General features: G+C 39.2%; 1 protein-coding gene and 2 non-coding genes across 4 annotated transcripts; all 3 read left to right on the top strand.

The window, feature by feature from the left end:
- The first annotated feature begins 4,600 nt into the window (after positions 1-4,600).
- On the top strand, positions 4,601-13,061 carry RPL5 (ribosomal protein L5). Of its 2 annotated transcripts, none has more exons than XM_043875593.1 (8): positions 4,601-4,728; positions 5,900-5,969; positions 6,053-6,168; positions 7,017-7,151; positions 8,325-8,527; positions 9,553-9,730; positions 12,114-12,199; positions 12,898-13,061. In XM_043875593.1, the coding sequence occupies exons 1-8, from the start codon at positions 4,726-4,728 to the stop codon at positions 12,995-12,997; spliced, it is 891 nt and encodes a 296-aa protein (XP_043731528.1). In that variant the 5' UTR covers positions 4,601-4,725; the 3' UTR covers positions 12,998-13,061. The 2 variants fall into 2 exon arrangements, with proteins under 2 accessions (XP_043731528.1, XP_043731527.1); XM_043875592.1 differs by having other exon boundaries at positions 12,111-12,199.
- On the top strand, positions 9,386-9,481 carry LOC122678522. The gene has a single exon (XR_006336184.1). It is a non-coding gene; the product is annotated as a small nucleolar RNA SNORD21 (small nucleolar RNA).
- LOC122678528 lies at positions 12,286-12,418 on the top strand. The gene has a single exon (XR_006336189.1). It is a non-coding gene; the product is annotated as a small nucleolar RNA SNORA66 (small nucleolar RNA).
- Positions 13,062-13,209: the final 148 nt, after the last annotated feature.

Below are 13,209 nucleotides of genomic sequence, written 5' to 3'. Positions count from 1 at the left end.
GAGATTATTTTCTGACCCTGAAAGGTCAGTGTATATAGTCTGATTGAAAAGACATTTGAACAAATTGAGCAACATGCTACTATTTTGTTTTCCTTTATCATAAAGGAAAACATTATCATATCCCATCATGAAAACATATCATCCCATCATTGAAATACTGTAAGAAGAATAATAAAACCTGGGTACATGTGGCTACTATTGCAAGAGACAAAGAAATCTGGAAAAAAGTGGCAATGATCTATATGATAATATCAAAATATCTGGTAATAGTTTCTGTTGTATTCTGTTGAAAACAATAATTGATCATACATTACACCATTTGTTTGAATGTGATACGGGAAATATCAAGGTTCATATCCAAGTCTAAGTATTGCTTTATGAACTTTATTTAAAATTCATCTCTCTTGCTTCAGCACAACAAAATTTCTCCTAGTTGAAATTAATAAAAATTATTTAAGAACCACAATGACTCAAGAAAATTTGTTCAATTTGGCCTTACTATCTGTAGATCACAAATGATGTGCTATCTTGGTGATAGCAACACAGAGATTTTGTTGAAATGAAGAGATAAAAAAGGAAGTTGTATGGAATAAATTTATCATGATTTATGAATTTTGTATGTCTTTATCTTATTAGTCATTCAGTACATAAGTAACTTATCAGTAGAATACCCAAACATACTCAATCATAACTAAGTTCGATTGTCCTTGATATTATCCAGACTTTCATTCCCACAAAATCATAACTTTACACATTTTCCTTTTAAGAAACAAAGTGTATTCTTTCATTGAAGACTAATTACTTTTTCCTACATAAAAGCACAGTTTTAAAAGGTTTCTAATATGTTGATACAAAAAAAAAAGGATCTAACCTTTTTTTTATTTTTTGCTACCCTTCAGTGTACAATGATAAAATCACATGAGGTAAAAACCAATTACAAAGGGGAAAAAACATTTTGAGATAATTAGATGTTTTTTGATCATTATTATGGTGAAAAGAAAAGATATACCCATTTGAATGCAGAGTTCCAAAGAATAGCAAGGAGCGACAAGAAAAACTTCTTCAGGACTTCCCTGGCAGTCTAGTGGTTAAGACTCCACCTTCTAATGCAGGGGGCACAAGTTTGATCCCTGGTCAGAGAACTAAGATCCCACATGCTGCATGCTGCAGCCAATAAATAAATAAACAAAACAAAATTTTAAAAAAAGAAAAGAAAAACTTCTTCAGTGATCAGTGCAAAGAAATAGAGGAAAACAATAGAATGAGAAAGACTAGAGATCTCTTCAAGAAAATTAGAGACACCAAGGGAACATTTCATGAAAAGATGGGCACAATAAAGGACAGAAATGCTATGGATCTAACAGAGGCAGAAGATATTAAGAAGAGGTGGCAAGAACACACAGAAGAACTATACAAAAAAGATCTTCATGACCCAGATAACCACGAAGGTGTGATCACCCACCCAGAGCCAGACATCCTGGTATGTGAAGTCAAGTGGGCCTTAGGAAGCATCACTACAAACAAAGCTAGTGGAGATGATGGAATTCCAGTTGAGCTATTTCAAATTCTAAAAGATGATGCTGTGGAAGTGCTGCACTCAATATGCCAGCAAACTTGGAAAACTCAGCAGTGGCCACAGGACTGGAAAAGGTCGGTTTTCATTCCAGTCCCTAAGAAAGGTAATGCCCAAGAATGCTCAGACTACCGCCCAATTGCACTCATCTCACACGCTAGCAAAGTAATGCTCAAAATTCTCCAAGCCAGGCTTCAACAGTATGTGAACTGTGAACTTCCAGATGTTCAAGCTGGATTTAGAAAAGGCAGAGGAACCAGAGATCAAATTGCCAACATCCATTGGATCATCGAAAAAGCAAGAGAGTTCCAGAGAAACATCTACTTCTGCTTTATTGACTATGCCAAAGCCTTTGACTGTGTGGATCACAACAAACTGTGGAAAATTCTTCAATACCAGACCACCTGAGCTGCCTCCTGAGAAATTTATATACAGGTCAAGAAGCAACAGTTAGAACTGGACATGGAACAACAGACTGGTTTCAAATCGGGAAAGGAGCATGTCAAGGCTGTATATTGTCACCCTGCTTATTTAACTTACATGCAGAGTACATCATGCGAAATGCTGGGCTGGATGAAGCACAAGCTGAAATCAAGATTCCCTGGAGAAATATTAATAACCTCAGATATGCAGATGACACCACCCTTATGGCAGAAAGCGAAGAAGAACTAAAGAGCCTCTTGATGAAAGTGAAAGAGGAGAGTGAAAAAGTTGGCTTAAAACTCAACATTCAGAAAACTAAGATCATGGCATCTGGTTCCATCACTTCAAAGCAAATAGATGGGGGAAACAATGGAAACAGTGAGAGCCTTTATTTTTCGGGGCTCCAAAATCACTGCAGATGGTGACTGCAGCCATGAAATTAAAAGACGCTTGCTCCTTGGAAGAAAATCTATGACCAACCTAGACAGTATATTAAAAAGTAGAGACATTGCCAACAAAGGTCCATTTGGTCAAAGCTATGGTTTTTTCAGTAGTTGTATATGGATGTGAGAGCTGGACTATAAAGAAAGCTGATGGAAGAATTGATGCTTTTGAACTGTGGTGTTGGAGAAGACTCTTGAGAGTCCCTTGGTCTGCAAGGAGATCCAACCCATCCTTCCTAAAGGAAATCAGTCCCGAATATTCTTTGAAAGGACAGATGCTGAAGTTGAAACTCCAATACCTTGGCCACCTGATTTGAAGAACTGACTCATTTGAAAAGACCCTGATGCTGGGAAAGATTGGAGCCAGGAGGAGAAGGGGACGACAGAGGATGAGATGGTTGGATGGCATCACTGACTCAATGGACATGAGTTTGAGTATGCTGCGGGATTTGGTGATGGACCGGGAAGCCTGGTATGCTGCAGTACATGGAGGCCCAAAGAGTCAGACATGACTGAGAGACTGAACTGAACTGATGGTGGTTTCAATAAAGATCTAGATGATTTGGGCAATAAGTAAGTACCTCATGGATTGATATCATAGAATACTTTCCATATTTTGGTATTAAATCTTCTACCAGAACTAAAAATCGCTGATTTATTTTCTATTTGTTTTAAATATTTGACATATTTGATAAAACTGAGTTTGTTTTCACTTCAAATAACAAGAGAAATATCTCCTATTTTAAAAGGAATCAATGTTTTATTTTTAATTATTTTTCCTTTGACCACAATGAGCTGCTTGTGGGGGGTCTCAGTTCCTCAACCAGGGATTTCCTAACCACTGATCCGGCAGGGAATTCCTAACATTCTCTCTTTTTTTTGGCTCCTCCAGGTCTTAGTTGCAGCAAGCAGGATTTTCAATCTCCATTGTTGCATGCGAGATTTCTTATTAATAGTTGCAGCATGAGGAATTTTTAGTTGAGGCATGTAGGATCTAATTCTTTGACCAGGGGTTGAATCCGGGCGCCCTGCATTGGGAACACAGTCTTAGCCACTGGACCACCAGGAAAGTCCCCACAATGTTTTAGTTTTTATTCTGAAATAATTTCAAAATAAAAAATTGGTTGTAAGAACAGTAGTACAAAAAATTTCCATATATCCTTCTTCCAGGTTCCCTATTTTTAACATTTTAATATATCTGCTTTTTCATTTTCTTTCTCTTTTCATGTATATTTTTTTTGTAATTTATTTTTTGTCATCATTTGAGAGTAAGTTGTGAAACAATGCCTATTTTGAACTCCAAAATAGTTCAAAGTATATTTCTTGAAAAACAAGAACACTCTCATACATAACCATAGTGTGGTTATCAGAATGAAATTGACATTGATCTATTACCACCATCTAATCCACAGATTTCATTCAAATTTCACTGACTATTCTGAGAATATTCTTTGTAGAAAACAAACAAACAAAAAAAGCCCTTCCTTTTTCTGTTTTTTTTTTTCCTTTCTTGTCCAGGATGAAGCCTAGAATCGCACATTGATGTAGTTGTCTGTTTCAATCTGGAATAGTTCTTTAGTTTTTCCTTATCTATCATGATTTTGTCATTTTTGAAGGATACCTACCAGTTACTTTGTAGAATGTCTCTCAATTTGGATTTGTTTGCAGTTTCATCAAGTATCAGACAGATTAGACTAAGTGCTAGAGAAGCAAAGGAATTTAACAGCAGGGCCTACTACCCTCAGGGAGTTTACCATCTAGGGTAGGCTAGGCAGGTACGAAGGTGCGGCGGGAAGGCCCCTAACCCAGGCTTGGAGCGCTAAGGCAAGGCTTCGTGAGGGGCACAAGCTCTGGACTCGGAGGCGTAGTCAAGGAGCAGGCAGAAGTGCTCATTCTACTTAATTAACTTTTTTTTTTCTTTCTTACAAAAGTAATACAGGTTTGGTATGAAACAACTTCCTAGCATAGGAAAGTGAAGGCCGTTAATAATCCTCCACGCTAGTGTTCACAGTCGCTCCCTGTCGGATTACCAGTCAGGAGCCGTGGGACTCCGCGGCTCTGAGGGTCTGTCGGGGGAAGGGGAAGGCCAGCACCGGTCTTCCCACCAGCAGGGGGAGACACACTGCCCTCCGGCTGACCGGCTGGTCTCTCTTCCACACGTCGCTGGCGTGATCGTCGGCGCTACATACTGCGCCTGCGCGCGCGCCGCGGCCTTTTTCCCCCACGGAGCCGTGCTGGTTCTGCAGCTCTGTGACAAGCCGCGGAATCGGGGTTCTGTTCCGCAGGATGGTGAGTGGGTATCCCGCTGCTGGGCCTACAGATGCGTGGGGCTTCCCTCTCCTTGTCCTAAAGCCCGCCTAGAGTCCATTTAGCGCGGCGCAGGAGTCGGATGGCGTTAGATTGCCGGCTCCGCTGTGGTCGGGCTGCAGCTCCCAGCGTGGCCTTAATGGCTGCCTCGGCGCTCAAGCTTAGTGGGGGGAGGGGTTGAAGAAGACGGGAGCTGGGACAGGGGGTTGAGGATGAGGTGAGTATAGTAGACAAACGGTGTGGATAGTTCTGGCTTGGCAGAGGGGAGCTGCGGCAGGCGGCCCGGAAGGGAAGATTGCACGGAGTCGGTCTCAGACTACTGAGTGGAGACGGGCTGTGGCTTCTCGGACCCAGCTCCGCTCCTGACTGGTGGGTTTTCCGAGGGAGCGTCGGGGTCGGCAAGTTGTTTGGAAAACCTGTGTTACTGGGCCGAAGAAGTGGCTTTTAAGCCCAAACCGTCAGTAAAACCTGGAGGCTGTGGTGTCTTTGGGCCCCGAAAGAAAGCCCATTTAGTTTGGTGTGCCTCTCCTGCTTTTTTCTCTAAACCGTCGCTGGTACCAGATTTTAGTGAAATTTCGGGTGGTGTGCTGCTGTAGCTTGTGGGGGACTGTTGTTTTGATCGGGAGTAATTGCTGAATATGTGCCTGGCCAGTTGTTTCCTGACAAGTAATTTAGGTTTTTGGAAAAAGTTCGTGGAAAGAGGGAAAATATTAGGTTCACGAAATGGGACAGCATTAAGAACAGACTGACGTTTGCAAAATAGTTGTCTTAAGCAAAAGTTGGACACAAGGATTGTTGTGGGTCCAAGAGAGGGAATGAAAGTGGAGAGTGTTTAAAACTTTTAATAGTGGTCATTTTATATCTGGTTACTATAATAAATTGGCCTGTTTGTTTTTTCATTCCTATTTTGGCGCTGATTCATTTTTATTTTGTTGTTTGAGACTGTCAGTCTTGATAGATGGGAAATAGAAGAAAAATGATTTGATTTGATTTCTCAGATTTGAGAAAGTGATGGCTTTCTGGATTCACTTCTGAAGTTTAGGTTGTTACTTGTGACAAAGTTGTTACTTTGTTACAAAGTTAACTCAAATGTCAAAGGTATCAAGCTAAAACATTTATCAAAGTTTTAATAACTTATTCTTTTATCTTAAAGGGGTTTGTGAAAGTTGTCAAGAACAAGGCCTACTTCAAGAGATACCAAGTGAAATTCAGAAGAAGGCGAGGTATGGTCAGGTTTTCGTATTCTCAGTAGGAAGATTCTGCTTTGTAGCCGAGTGGACTGTTTTAATTTATTTTTTTCTTTCAGAGGGCAAAACTGACTACTATGCTCGGAAGCGATTGGTTATCCAAGATAAAAATAAGTACAACACACCTAAATACAGAATGATTGTTCGTGTAACGAACAGAGATATCATTTGTCAGGTAAGTTGTATTTTAGACTTAAATAATAGTTGGTAACCTCCACCCCACTTCTTCCCTCACTATGCTAGAGACATACTTGGGAAGCAGAACAAATGTATGCATTAGGTCCGTCTAGTTTGGTGCCTGGCACTCTGAAAAACGTTCACTGAGTCGTTGTTTTAGTAGGTCAGAAGGTGGAACCTGGAAAATTGGTACTGTTAAGAAAAAAATACTCTGAAGATCAGCTCTTCGGCAATCCTACCCTAGTTTAATCCATTCATTTTGGGGGGTGCGGCTAGAGAAATTTATGGTTCTGTGCTATTTTTGGGGGATGGGAAGATAAATTTAAGACCTAGTAGAAGGTTCTTGCCCATTGTAATTCCAGTAGGATAATATAATTTGTTATGAAGAGGTAGGTGGGTGTGAATATTAGACTCTTTAAGTGTTCTTATTCCTGTATATTGTTTGAAGTAGTTTTAGTAAATATGTATGAAGGTGTCTCCATGTAAAAGATTTTCAGAAAAAAAAAAAAAAAAAAAGATTTTCAGAAAGCAGCAGTTTGCTCATTAGTTCAGTTTAGTCTCTCAGTCGTGTCTGACTCTGCAACCCCATGGACTGCAGCACACCAGGCTTCCCTGTCCATTACCAACTGTAATTTGAGACATTTGTATTGTGGCATTTGACTCAAACCTACCTGCTGTAGTTGATGAAGCCATAAATCTGTAGTTGAAACAGTGAGTGGGTTTAACAAAGACAAGTCTTAAGTGATGCAGGTCTGTATCTGTTTTTTAAGTCCTTTGATAAAGAAGATACTTGGGACAAGTAATCAGTGAAAACAGATTACTAACCTCATTTTTCCTTTTTTATAGATTGCTTATGCCCGTATAGAAGGAGATATGATAGTTTGTGCAGCTTATGCTCACGAACTCCCAAAATATGGTGTGAAGGTTGGCCTGACAAATTATGCTGCAGCATATTGTACTGGCCTGCTGCTGGCCCGCAGGGTATGTACAACATTATTTCAGTTGGCATACTTTGGAATTAGCTCACTGGAGTTGTCTGCAACATAGATGGTTCATACATGGATCAGATACCTTCAACTATGGGGACAGAGGAGTGCCTCTTGTTGCCCGGTGGTCTACAAGGGCAATACCACAGAAGATAATTTTATAAATACATTGTTTCTAACAGATACACTTTCTAATCTGGGGAAACCTTTTTTTCTCTCCAGTTTTCTTTCCTGTTAGGTGTATCTAGGCAAGTAGAATTTTCTACAGCGATGGATGTCTGTAATCTATGCTGTCTGATGTGGTAGCCACTAGCCACATATATTGAGTGCTTGAAATGTTTTTAGTGCTACTCATAACTAAAGTTTTTAACTTAAATATGAATAACTGGCTGTGGCTGGTTGGTGGCTAGTTGTTGGACAGATCTACTCAGAAGTGTAGCTTTTGTGAGCATCAGCATATGTTAAAAATGCAGCGTGTTCTCCACACCTTCAGAAATTATATTTTGATAGGATGTTCACGTGATTTATATACATGCTAAGTTTTGAGAAGCAGTGCCTTAAGCTTTTGGGGTGGGGGTAGGCATTGGTGGGAGTATTCAGTTTTGTTTTAATAATCTTTGCCTCTGGGTGGCAGCATTTCCTATAATACAGAAAGGAAGTGAAAGTTGTTTTTTTGCCTTGTTTTTGTTTTCTTGGTTACTGACCTTGTTTTGCATTGGGATTGTTAAGCTTGTGTCATTGTTGGGGACCCACATCTTCACTGGTTATAAACATGTTTGGATGGGGAACACTGTGTTTTATATGAGAGCATTTTAGTGCAAAGGCACTACTTGTGAAATCATAGCCACCTGGTGTGTACTAGCAGAGTAGTGGCTTAATTAATATAATGTAGTACCTTCATAGAGAAAAAAAGATGTTCTTTTAAGTACCGTGTCATAATTGATTGCTACAAAAATCAAGTATGGACAGTGTAGCCAGTTCAGAAACTTGTTAAATAGTTATACTTGTGATTAAAATTGGATGTCTGAAATTTCTTTAAAAGTAGGTTGGGATAAAGAGAAAAGTGAATTGGAAAGAATTCTTTTGTCTATTAAAGTTGTGAATTTTGAGGTGTTTTAGAGTTTGAATATATTCTGATAAGCATTTAGACTGGCTTCTTTGTTAATAGCTTCTTAATAGGTTTGGTATGGACAAAATTTATGAAGGCCAAGTCGAAGTGACCGGAGATGAATACAATGTGGAAAGTATCGATGGTCAACCTGGTGCCTTCACCTGTTACTTGGATGCAGGACTTGCCAGAACTACTACCGGGAATAAAGTTTTTGGGGCCCTAAAGGGAGCTGTCGATGGAGGCTTGTCTATCCCTCACAGGTAATAATAGTATTCAAGACCACATTTCCTGGACTCCAAAACTGCACTGTTTCTAATTAGTTGGGCTTTGGAGAAAACTGAACCAGTGAAAGTAATAGTAGTATCATTGTGTACTTGCCACGTGCTGGGTACTGTGTAAAAGGAACTTGGCAGGGTGGGAAGGAAATTGTAACATGGTTTATAAATGAAGAGACTGGGTTTCAGAAGTAAAATGAATTGTCCAAGGTTTTAGAGCCAGTAAGTGGAGAAGCCAGTGTTGAAACCACTACCTTTTTATGTGGCTAAGTTTTGGTTGAAGTAAAGTGAAAGTTGCTCAGGCGTGTCTGACTCTTTGCCACCCTGTGGACTATACAGTCCATGGAATTCTCCAGGCCAGAATACTGCAGTGGGTAGCCCTTGCTTTCTCCAGGGAATCTTCCCAACCCAGGGATTGAACCCAGGTCTCTTGAATTGCAGGGGGATTCTTTACCAGCTGAGCCACAAGGGAAGTTTTGGTTAGAAATGAGCAACTCTATTCCACCAATACTTCCCCTCCCCCTCACTTGCCTTTTTTGGCAGGGGAGTGGTAAACAGTAAAATACAACCTAACTGGCACTTATTTCTATAATGTAGGGGGTTTGGGGGGAGGGGGTTGTGTCTTGCCAGTTATCTTGCAAGGCACCTATTAAATGTAATCTGGAACAAATCACTTACCGTGTGCCCTGAGGCACCACTAAGTAATTGTAGGTTTTCAGGAAAGTAATTTTGAAACGTGTGTATGAAATATGGAGAACTAACTTTATAGTGGCCTTGGTTCATTTAATGGTTTTTAAAGGTGCTTGTGGCATGATTTTCTGTCCAGGAATTCAGAAATTAGCTGCTGAATGATGATATCCCACTAACTGAGCAGTCAGTAGTTGGTCCTTTGGTTGCATATGATGCAATTAATTGTTTCAAGACGGGACTGATGGCAGCTACTAAAATGAATTCCTGCTAGTAAACTTACTTCAACCAGTATTACTAAAATATGGGAAACTTTATTTCAGTACCAAACGGTTCCCTGGTTATGATTCAGAAAGCAAAGAATTCAGTGCTGAGGTACACCGAAAGCACATCATGGGTCAGAACGTCGCAGACTACATGCGTTACCTGCTTGAAGAAGACGAGGACGCTTACAAGAAGCAGTTCTCTCAGTACATAAAGAACAACGTGACTCCAGACATGGTAAAAAACTTTTAAATGCCTGTATTGGTGAATTTATAGAACCAGGTTTTCTATCTATTTGGGTAGATACGTTAATACAGTTTTATTTCAGGTTAACAGTTAAAATTGAATAAGGGCATGTTCGTAAGTATAGACAGACCTTAAAAAGCTGTTTCTGGCTTAAAATGAAGTTGGGATATTGGGCCCAGGGCAAGTTAAAAAGTCAGAAAAGATATGAAGAGGAGCTAGGCTTGTCAGCATGCTTTTAGGAATCTTTTAGATGCTTAAGGATGGCAAGCTTCAAGCATCCACATCTAAAGCATTTGGTGGCTCTCACGCATTTGGCTGTTCTATAGTTAAATTCATTCATGTGGTCATAGTTATAATCTACTCTGATATGAGGTGCTACTTACTAAACTTCCCTCTTTTTGAGATAATAGGGGAAAGGGTTCATTCTTCATCATAGCCGTAAGTGCCATGTTGATTGTCTCAGTGTCTCAGGCATGCACATAAAAGGAGAGGGATGGGTCTGTCACTAGTTGTGTGTGATGTTGCAGAAGTGAAAGGGCCCATGTTTTCAAAAGTTAGTTTAATGTTGTGAAGTTTATCACCCCTAAAGTTGAGTCTAAGGGCTATCTTTATAACACATTGAAGTAATTGAAGATGATAGTGCTAGTTTTGATAATGAGGATATAGAACACCAAAATCACAGATTATTGTAAAACCTACAAATATAGAATTGTATGTAAATTGATAGATTATATGTTAAATAATTGTTATTAGGTTCTTTCTGTTGGTGCATAGTTTGTATTTTGGTATACCTATGTCTAAAAATTATATTTAAAATAGAATTATAATTGGGGGGAAGATCACTTACTGTTATTTGTATGCTTAGTACACAGTCTTAAGACTGAATGAACACTATAGTTCTGAGTTTTTGAGCTAGGAAATGGGTAGTTTTATATTAGTAATGTAGATGTGTGTTAATTTTCACATGAGTATATTTCTTTATGTTACTATTGACATCACCCTAGTATTAAAAATACCTTTTAATTTTGACTGATTCTGCTTTGCCTGTAAAACTTCTTCCTAAGCCATAACATGTGTTTTCAGATGTCTGCTTCCTAATGCTTTCTTAATGCATGTTATACTTCAGCCAGACCATTCTTTGGCTAATCCTTTTACAGTTAGCTCATTCATTTTATCTGTAGAGGCCTCTTTGCTTATGTGTGCCTCCTGAAATCTGCAGACATCTGGTGTCTCCAACAGAAAGTGGTCTTTTTATAAACTAAATTCATGGTGTTATCTACATACATCGTTTTATTTCCTCTGGAATTGGTCTTGTGGAAGAAATGAACTGGGTTGGTTAGATTTGTTAAATGGCTGCATTTGAAATCATTAAATTTGTTAAATACAGTAGAGACCTGTAATAGCTAAGAGAAGTAGAGAAATTAACTTTCAAAAGGGATTTAGGTATTTGAGGTCTCAAGTGCTGTTTCAAGTTTTTGCATTATTTTCCTTGGCTAATGAGTTTTATACAAATGCATGTAGTAATTGCATGTTATTCATATTGAATAAGAAGTTGTAGAGATCTGGATTAACTTGACTCATTCTTAAGGAAGAAGGTAATTGTTACTGAGTTTCAGGCATTTTATTCTTCATGATTTGATCTTCCTTGTGATTGGTAGTCATTTGCTTGGGTTAGGGAGTATGGAAACCATTCAGAGAGTTGCAGCATTGTTTTTTGTTAAATTTTAGAACAAAATTCTCAGTAATGTTTCTAATAGCCTTTCAGGATTTTCTAGGGAAATTGAGACCTCTTTCTGATTCCACTAAGACCTGATACTGCCAGATATGGTAATTTGTGGTGATAGATCAGGAGGTCCCTGGTATGGGATCCTGGGAATAACTTTTGTAAAGACCTATCAGAAATCAGTGGAAAATAGAAATAATGGGGAATGTGGGAGAACAGAGATGTATTTGGCATTTGTTTGTTGGCCCACATATTCTTCATTGTAACCTCTTAAATGCTGGCATGTATCCGCACTTGAATGAAAGAATTTAGGTTAGATGGTTTTAAGTGAGCATAGTATGTGTTTCTACGGGAACAATTTATTCTGAACCTGACTCAAGAAGTATAGCTGAACAGCTCAGAAATTTTTGTGTTTTTTTTTTTTTTTGGAAGATTAAGTTATGTTTTGTAAATAGTGTCATATTGCCTGTGGTAAAAACTGGGACTTAAGAAAATGTGGTTTTCATACAGATACCAACATGGACTTAGTTTAACTCCTTTTGAGAATCTGTCTTGGACAAAATAGAGCAAGCAGTAGAATAGTGTGTCGTATTATTGTTTAGGGCATATGAAATGAAACCAAGTACTGTTTGCTTTGCTTTGTTTCAGATGGAGGAGATGTATAAGAAAGCTCATGCTGCGATACGAGAGAATCCAGTGTATGAGAAGAAGCCTAAGAAAGAAGTTAAAAAGAAGAGGTGTGTATCTCTTTTTTTGAGGGGAGGGGGGAAGAAAGGTTTGGAGGGGTTCTTGCCTTGTTGCATCTCTCTCAGACTCTGAAGTTGTGCAAACTCGATCACTAGCTCTGCATGATGTTGCAGAGGTGAGGGGAACCAGGTTTGCTAAAGTAATTGTGGTGATAGAAATGTATTAGCCTCGGATGCTACCGAGGTGGCTCATTCTATCCCAGTACATTGTAACCACTGGCTGCTCCCCCCCCCCCCCCCCCCCGCCTTTTTTTTTTTTTTTGGGCTATGTTGCATGGCACATGGGATTTTAATTCCCTGACCAGGGATTGAACCCATGCCCCCTGCGTTGGGAACTTGGAGTCTTAACCACTGGACCACCAGAGAAGTCCCAATTACTGCATCTTTTAATAAGCTAACTAAAGAAGAATTACTTTCTACTAGTCTTTCACATTTTGATCTTTGGAGTAGAAAGTAATAATGAGTCTAAGCATTATACTTAAATCTTCACTTGATTTTTGGCCCTGTGATGTAATAGGACAATATCACGGAAATTGGAATTTGGGAAAGTTAGACTAAGACCATAAATGAGTACATGTGTTGAGAATTGGATTGTTTGACTTTTAAAGTCTGTCTTTTTCAAAGTTAAATATTTTCTGTGCTCTTTAACTATGAAAATTACATCCCTTTCTTTTCTTTTTGTTTCCTAGGTGGAACCGTCCCAAAATGTCACTTGCCCAGAAGAAAGATCGGGTAGCTCAGAAGAAGGCAAGCTTCCTTAGAGCTCAGGAACGAGCTGCCGAGAGTTAAACCAAACCACAATTTTCTATCAAGATTTTTCAGATAAGACAATAATAAACTTATTGAATAAGCAGCTGTTTGTGTTAAGCTCTTGTTAATGGGACTTTGGAAAGCACCTGACATAGCCAGTATTTTCCTTCCAGAAACAAGCATAGCTTTTCCCAGGGCTTACATATTGCCTGAAGGTTCATATCTGCTTCTTGGGCATCAGTTCCTCCTGA

The sequence above is a fragment of the Cervus elaphus genome, chromosome 20, assembly GCF_910594005.1.
Source record: "Cervus elaphus chromosome 20, mCerEla1.1, whole genome shotgun sequence".
In the NCBI taxonomy this organism is placed as follows: domain Eukaryota; kingdom Metazoa; phylum Chordata; class Mammalia; order Artiodactyla; family Cervidae; genus Cervus; species Cervus elaphus.
The sequence above is the reverse complement of the archived record's forward strand: the minus strand, read 5'-3'. Positions and strand labels throughout refer to the sequence as shown.